The 20,040-nt window shown below is 37.5% G+C and overlaps 1 protein-coding gene across 4 annotated transcripts; it reads right to left on the reverse strand.

The window, feature by feature from the left end:
* Positions 1 to 216: 216 nt before the first annotated feature.
* SPIC (Spi-C transcription factor) lies at positions 217 to 10,742 on the reverse strand. Of its 4 annotated transcripts, none has more exons than XM_040491094.1 (6): positions 10,635 to 10,742; positions 8,926 to 8,951; positions 8,031 to 8,127; positions 6,979 to 7,091; positions 5,414 to 5,522; positions 217 to 1,861 (listed from the first exon to the last, which is right to left on the reverse strand). In XM_040491094.1, exons 2-6 carry the CDS (start codon positions 8,926 to 8,928, stop codon positions 1,434 to 1,436), a joined length of 750 nt encoding a protein of 249 aa, XP_040347028.1. In that variant the 5' UTR covers positions 8,929 to 8,951; positions 10,635 to 10,742; the 3' UTR covers positions 217 to 1,433. The 4 variants fall into 4 exon arrangements, with proteins under 4 accessions (XP_040347028.1, XP_040347026.1, XP_040347027.1 ...); XM_040491092.1 differs by having other exon boundaries at positions 6,979 to 7,115; XM_040491093.1 differs by having other exon boundaries at positions 6,979 to 7,115; positions 8,031 to 8,124; positions 10,635 to 10,715.
* Positions 10,743 to 20,040: the final 9,298 nt, after the last annotated feature.

The raw sequence follows: 20,040 nt of genomic DNA on the forward strand, positions 1-20,040 counted from the left end.
CAGGCTCTGAGCCATCAGCCCAGAGCCCGACGCGGGGCTCGAACTCACGGACTGCGAGATCGTGACCTGGCTGAAGTCGGACGCTTAACCAACTGCGCCACCCAGGCACCCCTCTCTGAATCTCTTTTATAAGGCACCAATCCCATTCCTGAGTGCTCCACCCTCTGACCTAATTACCTTTCAAAGACCCGCCTCCAAATACCATCACACTGGGGATTAGGTTTCAACATATGATTTTTTGGAGGACACAAACATTCAGTCTATAACAGAAGCCCAGACTACACGTGGAGATGGCCAATATCGTTAGACTTCATTTAGTCACTCTGGGTCTGCCATGTTCTTAATCCCTGAGGGATGAAAGTCACCAGGAGGACACAAAGAAAAAGGGAAAATCTGCAAATCAAATAGGGTAGGCTTCTGGAAGCTCTTGGCCAGCCAGCTGGGCCCGGTTGGCCTGGACTGAAGGTGGCCCAAGTAGTCTAGGAAGGTCTCCTATGTCGTGGAAATACAGATGGGTATGTATGAACCTGCCAAGCAGGAAGTAAGAAACAGGGTTTCTTCCCAGCGTTTCTTTCTTCTTCATTACTGATGGGATCTTGAGAATAAACCATAGCTTTCAAATCAGACTTTCTAAATCCTCGTTTCTCCCTGTATTTATTTGCTAGTCTCTATTCTTTAACAAGTCTTTTTTTTTTTCTTTTCTTTTTTGTCCAATTGTTCCAGTCGGGTCTTAGCTGGGCTAATTCAAAGAGGAGGTCATGTTTCAAAGTTGATCCAGAAAGATGACAAGGCAAGATCACCTCCTTGTGGCTGAGTGGCAGGATAACAAGAAATGTTAGCTCCTGGATCTACCCTAGGGGAGAAACGCCAGGAAATGATTTGTGGGAAGTGTAAGCTTTGGTGTTCTACTATCATTAAGGTAGATGGCAGTTTCCTTAGATCCTTAGATCATTTCTTTAGTGCCACATAAAGTCTGAAGTGCAGAAAAAATATATAGTTTTTAAAGTCATGAGTATATTTTAGCATGAAGACTATTATATGCAATTATTTTATTTTGTCACTAAAGCCATCAGATATATATTACAAGTGATTTTTTTTTTTGGCTTGAGTGTATGACAGGAAAACAATGTTTAAATCAATGAGTCAAATCATCTCTACTAACATTGTTTATCTAGAAGAATTGCATAGACAAAAGTAAGAGCAAGGACATTTAGTCTATGCTTTCAAATGGGACTTGGTCATTTAAACTTAAATCTGTTTACTGGCAGATTTTTTTTTTCATCATGACTATAGAGATTATATGTTATTTAAAAGAAACAATGAAGTTAATTGTTTCTTCCTTTTCAGTGTTTGCTTTAAGAGAAAAATCCTGAAATTGGTAGGGATTTCAGGTTGGTAGGGATGTCAGGAAATCATGAAATGTAAGAGAAAACTTAGCAGTCAGGGTGGCTTAACTCATGGTAATCAGCATATGTACAATTATAATTTGCATTCCAGTTACTGAGGCTGAGAAACCCTTGCTCTGGCTGAACATATGGTGAGTAGAAGATCTCTTTTTCTAAGAAATAAGATGGCGAGAGTCTTTGGAGAATAGCTTCACTGAACTGGTAAGTTAGTTTTCTCCGGATTTTCGTGATTTCCCCAGTTCTTCCATAATTCCTCAGTGCTCTGGCCATTTTCTGGTAAGTCATGGTCTTCCGGTTACCTTTTCTTTTCCCCCAAAGTTGGGCAAGTTTTTCTTTGTTTTTTGACATAAACTGAAAGATGCCTTTGGTTTTATCTACCCACTGAATACAAGATGCCATCTCAGGATTACACAGGGATTCATGAAGGTATTCGAACAGTCGAAGCTTCTTCCTGCCTAAAATGGAGAACAAATATCATACTTCACCATGGCTATGCACAAAGAACATACTCAGGAAAGGTTTGTTGAGTGACTATAAAATTCAAAGCCGCACTGAGTCTTGAAAGTCAAAGGTCTGTTTGGCTTATTGAAGTTTTAATTGGACCTTTCTTTGTTAGAGATATTGTAAAAAAATTTTATATTGTCCATTACTAGAAAAGGGAAGGCTGGAACTTGACCCAAGTCTCTCATCTGTCATGTGGTCTTTCTTCAGCTAAATCTTGACTACTGGTTTTATGTCATATGCTAAACTTCCTATAGAACAACAAAACTGAGCAAAATTTAGTGGTTTTAAAGAGAAGCCTCAGAAGCCCTTTTCAGAAAGCAAATCATTTGAAAGGGCTTTATTCAAATAAGGTAAGTCAAATGAGGTAAGGAATGTGAATGTATTTTGTAAAATGCAAAACAATATTCAAATATAAAGTAACATTAGTGACATTAATAACAAAGACTTAGTTAAAAAAAAAAAAACTCTGGGGGTGCACAGTTGCTTGAAAAAAAAAAAAAAAACGCAAAAATATTTTTGACATTTGGACATCATTTATGAGCAATGACAATGGGCATTGTGATGTTTTTCGTTGCTGTAAAATAACGTGGTACAATGAGAGTTTTTGTCCCTTTAGGAACACAGCCCTTCATATTTTAGAATTTCTAGATAGGAAACTTTAGGAAGATTTGTCGTTGTGATTTTTGTTCTGTTGATTGTATCTCTTTGGCCTATGAGAGAACCAAGGGGACAGCCCATGTTGTGGCTTCTGAGTTGGCCTGTAAATACCATGCTTCACCAGATCTGTCAGTAGCTGAGATAGCTGTGGTCAAATTTCCTTTTGCTCTAGATAGAGTTGAATAGTGGATACCCAAACTGCTTTGAACAGTCTCTCGGGAGTAATACTCTTATATCAGTCATCATTCATCCCAAAACCTCAAAGGTTTTTAAGATTATCTTTTTGAGTTATATTATCTTGAATTTACAAATTGAGAAATGAAAGGGACTTACCAAAAAACACATCATGAATTAAAGTCACAGCCTTAAACAAACTCTGTCCCTTATCTGATGGTCAAATCCATGATAATGGATGCTCATCTTTTAAAATTTGTTTTCAATTTTGAAAAAAAAAATGTTTAAATTTTTGTTAAAAAAGTATTTTGTGGGGGCACATGGGTGGCTCAGTCGGTTGAGCGTCCGACTTCAGCTCAGGTCATGATATCACAGCTCGTGAGTTCGAGCCCCGCGTCAGCTCTGTGCTGACAGCTCAGAGCCTGGAGCCTGCTTCAGATTCTGTGTCTCCCTCTCTCCCTGCCCCTAACCCACTCACATTCTGTCTCTGTCTCTCTCGAAAATAAACACTAAAAAAAATTTTTTTTTAAGTATTATGTGCTCACAGTAAAAGATTCAGTCAGAAGCACAAAGTGAAAAAAAAAAAGCACAAAGTGAAAGTAAAATTCCAGTCTATCCTACAGTTTTTATTTTTTAAAAAATTTTTTTTTTCAACGTTTATTTATTTTTTTGGGACAGAGAGAGACAGAGCATGAACGGGGGAGGGGCAGAGAGAGAGGGAGACACAGAATCGGAAACAGGCTCCAGGCTCTGAACCATCAGCCCAGAGCCCGACGCGGGGCTCGAACTCACGGACCGCGAGATCGTGACCTGGCTGAAGTCGGACACCTAACCGACTGCGCCACCCAGGCGCCCCTTATCCTACAGTTTTTAAATTCAAAAAAATTTTTTGCATATAAACATATGTATACCCTTTAAAAATACAAGTGGTATCAAAGTAATATGCCCTTTTCCAATGTTATATACCTTAAATTATATCAAAGAATATAGAAATTAGCTACAGATGGGTAAAATACCCAACTGTTGACAAATGGCTACTTCCCAGGATATAGCATGGGAAGAAAGAAGGAACACTTCTACTTATTCTTTACGTATTTCTGAATCCTTTCTACTTTTAATCATGTGCATTGTTACTTTTAAATTATGGAATTAAATGGGATTAAGACAAAAGAATGTACTCTAAAGTTCTTTATCAACACATATGATATGCCTGCATGCCTTTTAAAAGCTATGTGTTCTGTTTTATGCATGTACTATTTTTCTCTGGATAATAAATGCCCAGATTATTTTGAAATTTCATTCTGTTTCAAATGTATCCCTATTTCAAGTGGAAGATGAAACTTGAAAAACAGAAGATGGTGAGTAATATGTCCCATAATGGCAAAGCTCCACAACATAAAGCATCAGTGGAAAGACATAGGCTTTACACCCTGGAATGAGTTAGTTTAAAAAAATAATAGTGACTAGCTAAACACCTGGACAGAAGTAGAGGTGTAATTCTCCTTATATTAAATTACCACCATAGTTCAATATCCAGTACCAATATTCAGTGATACAGATTTATTTTCTCTGTGTGATTTTATGCATTATTCTTTGCTGGATTAGATTATAACTGAATATTTAGAATTTTATTCTAAGATACAGTGTACAGTATTCTAGGATGGAGATATAGAAACAAAACTAGTTTTCCCAAAAAAAGCTCATTTAAAATAATTTAGTAACTATGATAAACCATTTTTTAAAAATTTCATCATAAAATTATAGTGCATCTTACACATCTCTGTTCCTTATACACAGATGCAGTGGGTAAGTTCCATTCTTTTACTACAAGAACACACACACACACACACACACACACACACACACACCCCTATGGTATCTTGAGAAATTATCCAATGCCAGGCTATGAGCATAATGCTTTACGTAGGCTTTCATTTGATTTTTACAGAAATCTTATGATTTATTTGTACAATTACCATTATTTGCCTTTTGAATGAGGAAACTGTGGAACAAAAGGTTGAGTGATTTTCCCAGGCTCATACAATTAACCCATAGTTCACACTCAATCACTGAGTTACATAGTCCCTAAAAAAGATATGAACATTTAAATTTTTGATAGTGCCAAATTACCTTACAAAACTTTGTACCAGTCAATCTACACTGCCTCCAAAAGCACATGTGCACATGTCAGCGGCTACTATCCTGCTTTAACACTTTGCCCATCTGTTAGGTGAGATCATCATCGTCTTAAATTTATGAAATCAAGATTTCAAATTTATGAAATATTGAATTATTATGGAACTTCATTTGCAGAAAACTTAACAGAGAAGACAAATTTTACACCAAGGCCTTTACAATTAGAATAAGATTGCTAAAACAACTTATGGAAAAGTTCCCCCTTCTATACCCCAAATATATACACATTATTCTCGAATGCAGATTTATTTGAGTGAAGCAACACAATGCAGCTTCATAACATTTCTATGAAACAATAGGAAGCCTCACCAAGGTGAATGGCTTGGAGTGGTTCAGTCCGTCAGATGTGAATTCTTCTTAATCACAATACAAGAATATTTTGCAAATGCAATTCTAAACTCAGATATGAAATCCCTTTAAAGCTGCTTTGAAGATTTGGTTCTTTTACTTATAAAAGGAGTAATGGATCCACATACCTTTTCCTCCCTTTTGATGGAGAACAGCAGGTTGTACCAGCTGGTTTTCAGGGATGTTTGGCAGAGATTGATGAATATTTCCTTCAAAATAGAGGTCCGCAGCACTGTTCTATATAAATAATGCAGCAGATGTTAAGTGGGACTTTCCATGTGGCCCCTAGTTGATGGCTAAAGTTAAAAGCTGGGGACAAAAAGACTGCTAAGAATCTCCCAAATTCTAACAAGCACTATTCTCAGTTGCAGCCAGTTATCTCCCAGGGCAGAACTAGCCTCAAACCCACATAAAGAGAGGACCAAGGGACGTAAAGTAATCTTTGGCTTTGTGGGGACTTTCATATCATCCCCTCCTTATGAGAAAAAAGAGGGTGTTCCTTCCTTCCTTCTCCCTAAAAATGCCCAGCCAGAAAGAAAAATTTAAAAGAATTATTAGTAGAAATTGAAGTGCCCACAAAAAAGGGAAGATAGGCTTTCCATTCCTCTGTTGGATGCTGGGCAAGAGACACAGAGAGAAAGATGTCAGCCAAGGGAGGGCAGAGCCAAGAGAGGGGACAGGTGGAAGCAGCCTGAGGTGTTACCATTACATAAGGCAAGGATATATAGGTCTCCACAGGTTAATTCAAACTCCCTCTTCAAAGAAATGTCATATGGAGAGGCCCTGACAGAACTTACAAGGTAAGAAAAAGGACATCTGCTATACAGCATGGTTGAAGGGAATGACTGGGGAAAAAAAAAAAAAAAAAGAAAACCATGTCGTATTTACACCCTACCACATTAAGACTGCTGGCATTAAGAAAACAACACAAAAGAACACATGAATGGAGAAATAGATGATGGGGACACTTCATTTGCAGGGCACACTGCTACAATATCCATGAGTTGATCCATAACATGTAACTAACTCTAAGCTTGGGAAGGAAAATAGAGAAGGTGTCAGGGTGCCTGGGTGGTTCAGTTGATTAAGTGTCCGACTCTTGGTTTCCTCTCAGGTCATGATCTCATGGTTCCTGGGTTTGAGCCCTGCATTGGGCTCCATGCCGGCAGCATGGAGCCTGCTTGGGATTCTCTCTCTCCCTCTCTCTCTGTCCCTGCCCTGCTTGTGCTCTTTCTCTCCCTCAAAATAAATAAACTTAAAAAAAATAATTTAAAAAACGAAAATTTCTTTAGAAAATAGTGGAGGTCGATAGAAGACTGTAGGTAAAACCAGTGTGGAGTAAGTTTGGGCTTTGCCCTATGGCATATAGGGGAACCATGGCTTTTTGCAATTTCCCAGATGGACTAAAGAGTAGCAGTAATGTGAGAACCCTAAAAATATATCTTTATAGAAGTCATTCACACCCTCTGATGCTGGGTGAAGAGCAATGATGGAGGACAGTTTCCTTCTTGACAGCACTGCTGAGGCTCACCCCATGTTGACTCTCAGGGTCACACCACTGATAGCTGTGAATGTTCTCACAGTCTCTGCTGCCTCTAAGCTGGGTTTCAGCTAGCATCCACCAAGTGAAAGGCAGGACTGAATAGGGAATTTGCCTGTTACTGGGGGGTGGTCTCCTGGTACATGTACTCACTATTACTGTTCTCCAATTATAGACAGGTTCCTCTGCAGGCAGCATACCATAGCAGTTGGAATTCCCTCTGATATGAGAGCAGTGGTTGATGAACGCCAGGTAATTTTTGTAATCTAATTTAAAAACAGAGACAGAAACTGAAAAAGTCAAAGTTTATGATTACACACATGTGCATGTATGCATATATGCTTATGTGTGATTGCTCTATCATGTGTTTTCTATCACTTTGCATTTCTTTTTTAAAATTTAATTTATTTATTTTTTTTAAAATTTACATCCAAGTTAGCATATAGTGCAACAATGATTTCAGGAGTAGATTCCTTAATGCTCCTTACCATTTAGCCCATCACCCTTCCCACAACCCCTCCAGTAATCCTCTGTTTGTTCTCCATGTTTAAGAGTCTCTTATGTTTTGTCTCCCTCCCTGTTTTTGTATTATTTTTGCTTCCCTTCCCTTATGTTCATCTCACTTTGCATTTCTTTACATTTATTGCATTGTGCTGGTATCAGAGATCTCTTTTTACATGTCCCATTTTCCCTTAGTAGAGTATGTGTTCCTTGCAAGTAAAGATCCATGATCTCTTATCTTGGTACTGCCCGCAACACCCTGTATAAACTCGGCAGGCAAAATACCTGTGTCTCACCTGCACTATCTTTCTATAGTCTAGAGGACGATGGGTGAGGAAGAATAAAAGAATATTTATTCTTCTCATTATAATATCTCTTGCATGGAAAGTCTATAAGATAAATTAGAATAACTGAAAATCCCACTCTGAACAGTTAAAATTATCAATTAGATAAATATCAACTAGATATTTTTAATAGCAAATAATTATATGTGCTAGTATTTCTACGTGGAATGTCATTCTTTACATTTTTATATATGACACTTTAAATTTACTTAGGCTAGGTAACCCTGGAAGCTTTCTGCCTTAGAATTAATCCTAGATGCACTAGGTAAAAATGGTCTTCTCTGTTCTCGTAATTATTATTTGTGTCTGACTAACAAGCCATTTGATATCCCAGTGAAAGAAGGGGACTGACATCTTTACCTGGAGAGTACGGAAGATCTCCGGTTGAATGTTGCCTCAGGACCTCAAAAGCATCTTCAAAGGCTTGACCCAGCTTGTCTTGTTCAACACAGGCCTGCTAGAAAAATGGCAGAACTCTCGAGTTTTGAAATTATCAATTGCACTTAATTTTTCTGTTATAAAGTAGAGTTTCTCACCCACAGCACTATTGACATGTTCGGTTGGCTAAGTCTTTGCTGTGGGGGGGGGGGGGGGGGCTGTCCTATGTATTGTAGGATATTGAGCAGCATCCCTGCTTCTACCCACTAGATGCCAGTTAACATCCTCACAGTTGTGACAATCGAAAATGTCTCAGAAATCACCAAATATACCCTGGGAGACAAAATCAACCCTGGTTGAGATTCACTGCTCTATAACATATAGTATTTAGAGAACAGTACTCATTCTATAGTATAGTATTTAACATTCTTGTAAAATTTTAGTAAGGAGTCGTATAGCAGAAGACTGATTTGGAAAAAGGGATCAGGCATATATCTTTAATGAAAAAATCTGAATTGCTGCTTAAAAATGGAATGTTCTTTGTCAGACTTCGGCTCAGGTCATGATCTCATGGTTTGTGGGTTTGAGCCCCGCATAGGGCTCTGTGTTGACAGGAGCCTGCTTCAGATTCTGTGTCTCCCTCTCTCTATCCCTCCCCTGCTCGTGCTCTCTCTCTCTCTCTCAAAAAAAAATGAACATTAAAAAAAATAATAAAAAAATGGAATGCTCTTAATTTCAAAAACATGTCTCTAAGACCTAAAATTAAACTGTCTTGCAAACCATTTCACGCCCTTATAATCTGAACCATATATTTTATTTTCCAAATGGAGGATGTTCATCCTCCAAATCACCCAAAGATTTTAAAATGCCAACTTACCATGCTTCATTAATGAGTTTACGATTCTGAAAAAGATTAATAAGTAAAAAGCAAAATTAATAGTGTCTCTATTTCATTTGCCTCTGAATTAAAGGATCTTACTCAAAATATTTCCTGAAAATACCTAATGTAAACCAAAAGCACCATCTAAATTCTTTTTAATTTAATTCTGAACAAAATTTCTTACAAACTTTTTTTTGCTCTTCTATCATTACAAAACGTTTTAAATGTGAAAATAGCTAAATAGAGTTAATTACCTAAATTGCTTAACTTACAAGACAATAGGAAAAAACTCAATATTTAACTATTTCAATATTTCAACACTCTTTTAAGAGTTAAAGTATATAAATTATCTTAGCATCGGTGTCCATTTATAACAGTGTTGTTGTTTTTAGATCTTTCTGGTGTCAGCCTAATGAGAATCTGGTGAATGATAGGCTTTTTAGCTCACAAACTGTGGACCTACATTAAAAATAAAATGTACCCTGGGGTGCCTGGGTGGCCCAGTTGGTTAAGCGTGCGACTCAGATCAAGATCATGGCTCAGATCCTGATCTCAGAGTCGGTGAGTTCGGGTTCTGTGCTAGAGCCTGCTTGAGGTTGTGTCTCTTCTCTCTCTGACCCTCCCCCACTTATGCTCTGTGTGTGTCTCTCTCAAAAATAAATAAACGTTAAAAAATGGAAAAAAGCAAATAAAATTTACCCTATGAAACCCATCCAACGACTTTCTAAAATGGTAGAATAGGAACCGTGCATGGCCTACTTTCTTATCCCTGTAAGTTAGATTTTGTTTTAAATAAACAATGATCACACAGACCCACATTAAATGTTCTTTTTAAGTTTAAATTCTATAGAACTAAACACAAACAAATCTACATAACAAGAAAGAGTATGTGGTGGGTCCAACATTGCTTATCATTTCATTTAGCACAAGCAACTGTTTATACAAGTTGTTAATATTTACCCTGCAAACGTAGTGAACTTACTCATTAACACTGAAGAGTACAGAGATAATATAATCTAACACTATTATTATATACATGTATCAATAATTACATCAATATAATATGTCAAACATTGGAATTCTATTCAGCTCTTTGAAATCACTATATCATGTCAGTTAAAAGAAAACATGAGAGGAAAAGTGATAAAAAAGGTAATTATACGAGGTGATGGAAATGTTAACTAATCTTATTATGGTAATCATTTCATAATATACATGTATGTCAAATAATCACATTTTACACCTTAAATTTATAAAATCTTATATGTCAATTATATCTCAATAAAGCTGGAAAAAAAGACAGCTTCCCAATGTGGGAAATGCTGAACAATTTAACAAAAACTAAAAAAAAAAAAAAAAAAAAATCCATAAATCACTGGGTTATGGTTCCTAATAAATATTATCAATATATGTATTTTTAAAGACCAGTAAATGACTTTCAATTAATTATGCCTCAACTCATAAGCACCAAAGCAAATACATGAGTGTTGTATGACTTTGACAAAAATACTCCACAAAATTATCACAACGATTACAACTAAAGTTAAAGTAGCAAACCAAAAGGGAAGAAAAAAGCTTGAAAACGTTATCGATCAATGCAATTGCTTGGTATTTCTTATATCAGAACAGTCAATGAGAAACGTTAGGTCAAAGGAGAAATTTAAGTTTTCACAAGGTATTTTGAAAAACAGAAGCTAAATACTTACCAGGAAGACACTTCAACCCTCTGCAAAGATGTTTCATTAATATCGGAATCCTAAGACAGGACTGTCAAGAACTCACTGGCAGAGTTGCATTAAATAGCTGTTTTTAAGGAAGTGCTACAAAAGGGGATTTTTTTAAAAGATACAGTGTCCTCATGATTTCTATTTCATTATAGGCCAGAGGCTATTATTTTGAAGAGACACATAAAAGTTCATATCCCATGGGCTGAAAGCATTCGAACAAACCCCGTGAATCTTCCGCCAGCATAAATTGAGTCTCCTCTGGCCCCCTGTAGCCCCACTGGAAATCTCTGACCTGCACAACTCTCCTCCATCCTTTTTTTATTCCTTTTGTGTCCCCCCTGATTCTAGACCCTGTATTGCCTGTCTTGCCTGGACTATAAACAACTTTCACTCTGGCCTTCCCAAAGTGGTCTCTTTCCTCTCAAACCACTTGACTCATACTGATTGCCTTACTTAGAGATCTTAAAGGCACAGTCTCTTGCCCTGGCATTCAAGGCTCCTCATTCTAACCTTAGCTTTATTTATCACCATTCATTTAGGAGAAGGAAATGAAATTCAGGTTGTAGCCTTCTCTCCATACCTAAATCCAGTAGGGCCTCCAAAAAGGTCAGGAACAGCTCCTGGGTGGTGATCCGGTGATCCAGGATACACTTGAAGCTCCTGATCTGCACAGAGGTCCAGTTCTCTCATTTAGCCAGAAGTTCTATTGGAGATGGGTTTTGGTGGCTTTGGTAGAAATCATGGGGTGCTCCTCCACCTATAATGCTTGCTTCCCAGTCCATTCATGTGCCCAGTTACCCATTCCATTTTACCTATCAGAGTCTGATCTAGCATCCACGTGTACCAGGCAGAAATAACTTTCCCCTCTGAAGCACGTGTCTGCATCACCCTTCCCTAACTGTAACCTTCTGCCATTATAACAGATATCACATTTCGCCAGGGGGAAAACCACCTAAGAATTTTTGGTAAACCTTTTGGGTGGAGAGATTTTCTGTTTTGCATGGTTGGAATCTGAACTCACCTTTGATATGGGACCATTGTTCTAGACCATCTACTTTTTTTACTCAATTTGTTATGCAAATGTAAACACACATCTCCTCTTCAGAAATGTAGATGTTATAATAACAAGTGTATAAAACTGTAATCACTAATGTTGATGAGGTTTTAATCTGTACCATTTCCATGTGTACGCCCTTTTGCGCCATTTTGTTCCATTTGATTTATTTGTTTAACAAGTATATATTTCTGAGCTTTTTTCTCTGCTGGACACTGTCCTGTGTCCATGGAATATAACCCTGAGCAAGTTATAATGAGAAATGATTTTTAAAAAAAGCAAGCCAGACATGTATTAGATAATAAATACTAAGAAAACGATAAGAGAAAGAGTATAGAAAGAGTATATAGTTGTGATGAATGATCATGAAAATCCTCTGGGGAGGGAATGTGTGAGAGCTGAAATCCAACAAGAAGAAAGAGTGAGCAAAAGAAATGCAGGGATATAAAGTACTGCCTGACGGAATAAACAACAGGTGCAAAGAACCTTAGAAATGAAAGCCATGGGGGCTCAAGCAGAATGAGACTGGGGGCTGAGAGGCAAAGTTAGAAGGTAGGAGGGAGGGTTCAGATGAACCCAAATGTAGAGCTAGAAGAACACACACACATATATATATGTATATATATATATATATATATACACACACACACACACATATATACATATATATATGTATATATATTTCAAAAGAATCTAAAAATCATACATGATAGTAGTTGCCTGCTTAGCCCCATTTTACAGATGAGGAATCTAAACCGAGGCTCAAAGACATTTTGTGATTTTTTCCTAAGGTCCAATTGCTAGTGAGAGATGGGCTGGGCTGGGTCTAGATTTGGGCCCAGATGACATCATGAACATGCTCTCAGCTGCCATGCTGGAGGCTTGTGTCTGCACTTAGGTTCCATTTGACCAAGGTTCTCAGTCACCATGGCAGTTTCCATAGCACCCAGCAGATACTTCTAGCTTGGTATGTATTTGAAATGGAAGGAAAAATAAATGAACTTTCTAAGCAGGTATTTTCCCACTGGTGTCTCCAGAGTTTTATTCTGCAAGATATTAATAAATGAACCCAGAAAAAGTATTGAGTAGAAGCAAGTTTTGCTGTTTAGCACTTCTTCAGCCAGGCTCAGTCCATAGAGCATGCAACTCTTGATCTCGGGGTTGTGAGTTCGAGCCCCATGTAGGCTCCAAGTAGAGCCAACAGACCCAAGTTTAGGAGTTCCTGCTATAATGTATTTTTAAAGCCTTATTTAAGGTCCAAGTATTGCTTCTTGAGACATTTATACCTAATACAAACGCACATACACAGAACATCTTTTTCAAGGTGGACATTAACGTTTCCTTCAACCCCAGAAGTGAACTGACTAACAAGGGCTCTAAAGAAAAGATTCCTGATCGATGAAGTCTTTTGCAGAAGTTCATTGTGCTCAGTGGTAACTGAGATTATTTTAGAGAATCTTAAGCAACAGATGTTCTGGAGTCTAAATCATATGGTGCCAAGCTTCTGATGGAAGATTGCATTTTCTGAGAATAGAGAGCTTCAGAACACAGGAAAAAGGAGACTAAATTCAAGCTCTTATCATTATTTCTAATTAAATAACTCCATTGTTCACTTCCTCAAAAAATTAAACATAGAACTACCATATGATCCAGTAATGCCACTGCTAGGTATTTAACCAAAGAATACAAAAACATTAATTGAAAAATATATATGCACCCCTAGGTTTATTGTGGCATTATTTACAATAACCAAATTGTGGAAGAAGCCCAAATGTCAATCGATAGGCGAATGGATATAGAAGATGTGGTGTATATATACAATGGAATTTTACTCAGCCATAAAAAGAATGAGTTCTTGCCATTTACAACAACATGAATGGATCTAAAAGGTATAATACTAAGTGAAATAAGTCAGAGAAAGACAAATACCATATGACTTTACTCAGATGTGGAATTTAAGAAATAAAACAAATGAACAACGAAGAAAAAAGACAAACCAAGTAACAGACTCTTGACCATAGGGAAAAAATTGATAGTTACCAGAGGGGAGTGGGGTGGAGGAATGGGAGAAATAGGTGATGGGGATTAAAGAGTACATTTGTTGTGATGAGCCCCTGGAAATGTTGAATCACTCTATTGTACACCTGAAACTAATATAAAACTGTATGTTAACTCCTCTGGAATTTAAAGAAATAATAATAAAAACTAAAAATAACTCCATTGTTTAGAGGATTAAAGAACTGAGTCCTGAACTTAGATCTCTGAAAACCTAACAAGCAAATAATATTGCTAGACTGGGAAGAAGATGCTAGAAAATTTCTTATGTCAGAGTAGGAGAATTCACAGAACCACAGATCATGAGACAAGTAGCTAGCCTTCGCTCTTACTTTAATAATTACTTGCACAGATTATTCTTCGAAATTTATTGACACTTGCTTTGTGACCCAACATAGGGCCTTATATTGATGAATACTCCATTTGTATTTGGAAGAATGTATATTTTGCAATTATTGTATATAGTGCCTCATAAATAAAATAGAACCAGTTAGATATGGCTCATTGATAATATTGTTCAAATTTTCCATATCTCTACTGCCTTTTTCTTTGGCCTGCATATTTTATCAGTTACAAGGATTACAGAAGATTAGAGTATACAAAGAGTAACTTCCAACTATAATCGCGGATTTGTCTATTTCTGCCTTTAGTTCTGTCCATTTTTGCTTCATGTTTTTTGAAGCTCTATTATTAGATGCATACTCATTTGGAATTGTTATGTGTTCTTGATAAATTGAGTCTTTTATCACAATAAAATTTCTGTATTTCATTTTGGTAATCCTTTTTTGGTAATCCTTGAAATCTACTTTGATATTATCCACACTAGCTCTCTTATTTATTTATTTATTTATTAAAAAAAACTTTTTTAATGTCTATTTATTTTTGAGAGAGAGAGAGAGAGACTGAGCATGAGCAGGGGAGGAGCAGAGAGAGAAAGGGAGACACAAAATCTTAAGCAGGCTCCAGGCTTTGAGCTATCAGCAGAGCCCGACGCTGGGCTCAAACTCACGAACTGAGAGAACATGACCTGAGCCCGAAGTCAGTCCCTTAACTGACTGAGCCACCCAGGCGCCCCACACTAGCTCTTTTATCTTTTTTACTTTTGACATGTCCAATCTGTCTTTATGTCTTTTTAAGCAGCATGTAATTGGGTATTGCTTTTTTTTTTTTTGTACAGTTTGACGATCTCTGTCTTTTTAGGGTTTATCCAATTGAGTAATTACAAATAGTTAAGCTCAAATCTGCCGTCTTCCTATTTGTTTTCTATTTTTCCTATATGTTTGTTCCTCTGTTCTTTTCTTTCCTGCTTTCTTTTGTATCAAACACGCATTTTTATTATTTCATTTTATTTCCACCATTAGCTTTTTATATTTTTATTTTATGTTATGTTTATATATGTTATGATATGATATACTTCTATAATTTATTTTTTGTGATTGTTCCAAGGATTACAATATGCATTCTTGATTTTTCAGTCTGTCATGAGTTACTATTATACCACTTCATGTATCATGTAAGAGCCTTATCACAGTACCCAGTGGACCCTTGAACAACACAGGTTTGGCCTGTGTAGGTCCACCTATATGCAGATTTTCTTTGATAAATACAGTACTATGTTATAAATGTATTTTCTCTTCCTTATCCTTATGATTTTCTTAATAACATTTTTCTTTTCTCCAGCTTTCTTTATTGTAAGAAATACAGGATATAATATAAAATATGTGTTAATCGACCTTTTATGTTATCGGTAAGGCTTACTGTCAACAGTAGGCTATTGGTAGTTAAGTTTTGGGGGAGTCAAAAGTTATGCGCAGATTGATTTTCGACTATGCGGGGGTGTCGATACCCCAATCCCTGTGTTGTTCAAGCGTTAACTGTAATTTAATTTACATCCCCTTCCATCTTTTGTGCTAAACTTATATATTTACTTCTATGTATGTATAATATATTATTTAACCTCACAATAATGCTGTGAAATGGCGTTACTATCCACGAGTTTTGATTCTGGCTCCATATTTCCCATCTGTGTAAACTTGGACAACTTACCCTCTCAGTTTCCTCTCTGTAAAATGTGGATAATGATTTTACTCATCACGCAGAGTTATGAAAATCTGAGTGAATCCATGTAATATACTTTTGACAGCCCTGACATTTAATAAATGCTCAACAAATGTTAGGTGCTGCTTTGTAATTATCCCCTGTTCTTTTTGAAGAAACAGAGGCTCAGGGAAGTTAAGGGCCTTACCCAAGCTCACATGGCTAGTAAGCTGTAGAGGTGAAGATTTTCAAACCAGTTCTACCCAACTCCAACCAAAGCCTTTTAACCATTTGACCAGACGTTGCTTCCTTATCTACTATGGAGTGAGACTGAGACAGAATGAGAATGAGAATAAGAATTCGATAATGGTCAAAGGGCTCTTGAGAGGTTTTATTGAGATAGTGCAGAAGAACAGTAAACATGCACTATGGTAGCTATGCCATCACCAAAACCATTCATCTCCTCCCACATCTGGGTCTTGTAGCCTAGCTGGAACTCAAACCCAGGTCTTCCCTTGCCATGTCTGGTGCCTCTTCCCAGCAACGGGGTTGCATAAATATTCCACACAGGTTCTATGTATTTCCTGTAATTAATTGCTTCTATCAAAAAAAAAAAAAAAAAAGCTCCTATCAATGTTCATACCAATGGAGGAAACTCCTCTGATACAAGACTAGTAAAAGAACTACCCAGCTTGCCAGAGAAGAAGAGACAACAGATCTATGCTCATGGTCTCTGTGGGGCATTGCAAGGGTGGGGATTTGTTATCCTGTGTTCTAAACCATGACTGACCCTGTGCAAGGGCACTCTCTCTAACAACCTACGGGTATACCTGCTGCATCCTAGGCAGAGAGAAGTGAGCTAAACCGCAGCTGAATTCTTAATACATCCTTATTCTGATCCAGAGAGCAAGTATTCCTCTTCACTTCAGTCCTTCTGGCTTCAAAAGCTTCTAAACCCAAACTACTCACTGGCCCAGGAAAAGGGAAGAGTAACGACCCCTCCCTCCTCTTACTGGGGTCTTCATGCCTATTTTCACTTTCTAGTTCACTAGGAAGATAGGCTAACAATTAATTCTGCCTCATCTCTAGGTCTATCTCTCTCTCTCTTTTTTCCTAGCAATTTGTGAGTGGTAACTCCATGTTTTAACAAAATCTGTTAGCAAGGTTACAATGTCCTTTGTTGTAGAGAAGCAGTATCCTGTTGCTACAGAAGTTAACTGATTAACTGGTAGGAAATTGGTAGGGAAAGTGGGGCAGGGGTGAGAGGTGGGATACTCTGAGCTCAAAGCAGTTTGGGCAACTGACAGATATGTGTGTGTGTGTATATATATATATATATATATATAGTGAGAGATGGCGCAAGTGAGGGAGGACAGAGAGAGAGAAGGAGACAGAGAGAGAAGCGGGGCTCACTTGAAGAGGGCCTCATGTTCACCCCAAGCAACGCTTGAGCTCACCCCAAGTGGGGCTCATGCTCACCCAATGCAGGGCTCAACCTCATGAACCATGAGATCATGACCTGAGCTGAAGTCAGATGCTTAACCAACTGAGCCACCCAGGCGCCTTACTTCTGTTTTAATGTTATCCATCTTTATATGTTATTACAAACTTATGAAAACTTTTTATTCTATGAATGGCTATAAGTATATACACAATTGTATACAAGTGCCAAGGTATCTGTACAGAGATGGTGTTAACAGACATGTCGATAATGGAAAAGATCTGCAAACAACTCCTTTCTCTATGGAGAATGAAAGAGGTATTTATACACACACACAGACACACACACACACACACACACACACACACACATTCATACACACATATGTGCACATATATACACACTGACAAGAGAATGAATAAATTGTGCTATGTTCACATAATGGAATAGTAAGTTCAGTGAAAAAAGTAAGACTGAGAAACCACTTAAAATATGTCAAGATTTTTAGGGCTCAAAAACAACTAAACAGTATGTTTGATTTATTTGTTTAAGTAGACTCCATGCCTAATGTAGGGTTTGAACTCATGACCCTGAGATTGAGAGTCATGTGCTCTACTGACTGAGCCAGCTAAGCACCCCAAAATAATATATTTTAATCAGCTTTTCTTTTTTCTTTATTTCCTTGTTACTTTCTTTATCTATCTATCTATCTATCTATATCATCTATCTATCTATCTTATCATCTTTCTATGGTGTGTGTTTGTGTTTGTAAACCAAGGGAATAATAAGCACAAAGTTAGAGCAGTGGATACTCCTGGGAATGGAAAAGCAGGGAGATTGTCAAGGAAGAAGCACACAATTTATTAAAAATGTTTTAATTTCGGGATCAGGAGAGGGTTCATGTATGTTCATCTTATTAAAATGAGATCATATATGCTTTCATGTGTTTCAAACAACATACTAAAATAATAAAAAACAATAGACAAAGGGAACAAATGATGCCAGAAAGCCATCTAACAAAGTAAGTTCCAAAAAGAGAAAATAATAAGGAAACATTTTGCTTTGAGTATGAAAATGCTCACTAGTCAGTGTTGCAAAATTACATTTTTTATTCTATTAAAGGTCCTTCATGATTTAAATATAATCTGTGTAAATTTATTATAGAAGTTTAGAAGTATGACAGTAATGAAGAAGTCTGACAGTTTACAAAACCAGTTCTGTCCCCCTCACCTCAGCCTCCAATCAATTCTAAGTGCTATTTCTTGTTTGAAGCCCTATACTCAAATGGGAGTAATTTTGCCATCAGATAGTAACACTACACTTTACATATGGACTCTAGATTGTTTTCTTGGCGTGCCACTTTGGAAAAATATAAAAGCAGACTCATCTGGTTTTAAATATATTTGGTAAGTCATCTATGACTTCTTGTTTTGTCCACTGAGAAACCAAAAGGCCCACTTATTTTTCTTTTGCATTCATGGTGCAAATTCTCACAGTTTCTGTGGAAAAGAAGTTAAAGATTCAACTGTCAGATTTGCGGTACTGATTGTGCTAACGTGCCTAAATACTCATGTGCTTGCAAGGATCGCCATCAGATGAGGTTGAGTGAGAGTCTCTCAGGAACTTGGACAGAGGAAAGACAATATTGCTCCCATTTGATTAAACAGCAAGGAGAATAAAACCAAACTCAAAATCTTTTGAAAAAGATGGGTGAGCAGGGATATTCAAACAGAAAATGAGTCATTCAAGAGAGAGGGCTGCTAATCCAGGAACCTAAGAGAAATAAGCCTGTCCTAGAACTCTCCAAGAAGTATCCACAAGGAAAGGTAATCCAATTCTGGGGAAAACCATTGCTATTGTGGAAAGGGATGTTGGGTGTGGTAAAATACGTAGGGAATCTCTTAGGAGACCATCCTCATGGTGAGATGCAGAGCCAGATAAGGGTGGGCAGGGCAGGCAGGTTCCAGGAACGACAATCTACAATATCTAAACTTGAGCTATCTCCACAAATGTTTAGAGGTAAAGGAAACATATTTACCCGAATTCCTCTTGAGGACAAGGCTATCATAAGTAGTTGGGGAAAAAAAAGTTTGATACAAAAGATGGGGCAGTTTGGGGAAGTGAAACACGTGGACATCAGTGGGAAGACAATCTAGGCAGAAGAAAACACCAGTGAGATAGCAGGTCAAAGGCTGAAAGGCAGCACTGGGGCCACGGGTTTCTTAGGAGGGAGAGTCCCAGTTAATTACAGGATTATATTAGGTGCTTGGAGACACTGACAAAAGTGATCTTTATTTGACCTTTCCTGCAGTCAGAACTCACTTCTAAATGCTTTAAATGTCAGAAATTTTAGGGATATGGATTTGAGTGTGCACCAAATTAGGAGCCTATCTAGTATACCCATTTGTTTCCATCTCTTCTGATGCCGTTAAACATTTGCTGTGGCTGGCTCTGGGTAGGGGAGGCATTTAAATTCCCCCTGGAGCAATTTGGGTTGACAGCCTGTGGGCCTTTTACCCTTGGAGTACATCAAAACGGGAGGTAGACTTGCCCTACTGGGAAATGTAGCCCAGTTTTGTACCTGTCCTTCCAATCCCTGAAATTGGATTAAGACAATCCCTGCTGTTAATGTCTTTAGGCACTTTTCCGGTAGAAGGTTACATGATAGCCTCAAATTACCTCTGCATGGTTTTCAAATAAAAGGTTCAAGAGACCTTAAAGAATCATCAGGCACTTAGATTAGGCAAACTTGAAGGAGAACCAGTAGTTAACAGCAGAAAACAGAGATAGCCACACAA

Source organism: Herpailurus yagouaroundi, unplaced genomic scaffold (genome assembly GCF_014898765.1).
Source record: "Herpailurus yagouaroundi ecotype Mexico unplaced genomic scaffold, PumYag 182, whole genome shotgun sequence".
Taxonomy (NCBI): Eukaryota; Metazoa; Chordata; class Mammalia; order Carnivora; family Felidae; genus Herpailurus; species Herpailurus yagouaroundi.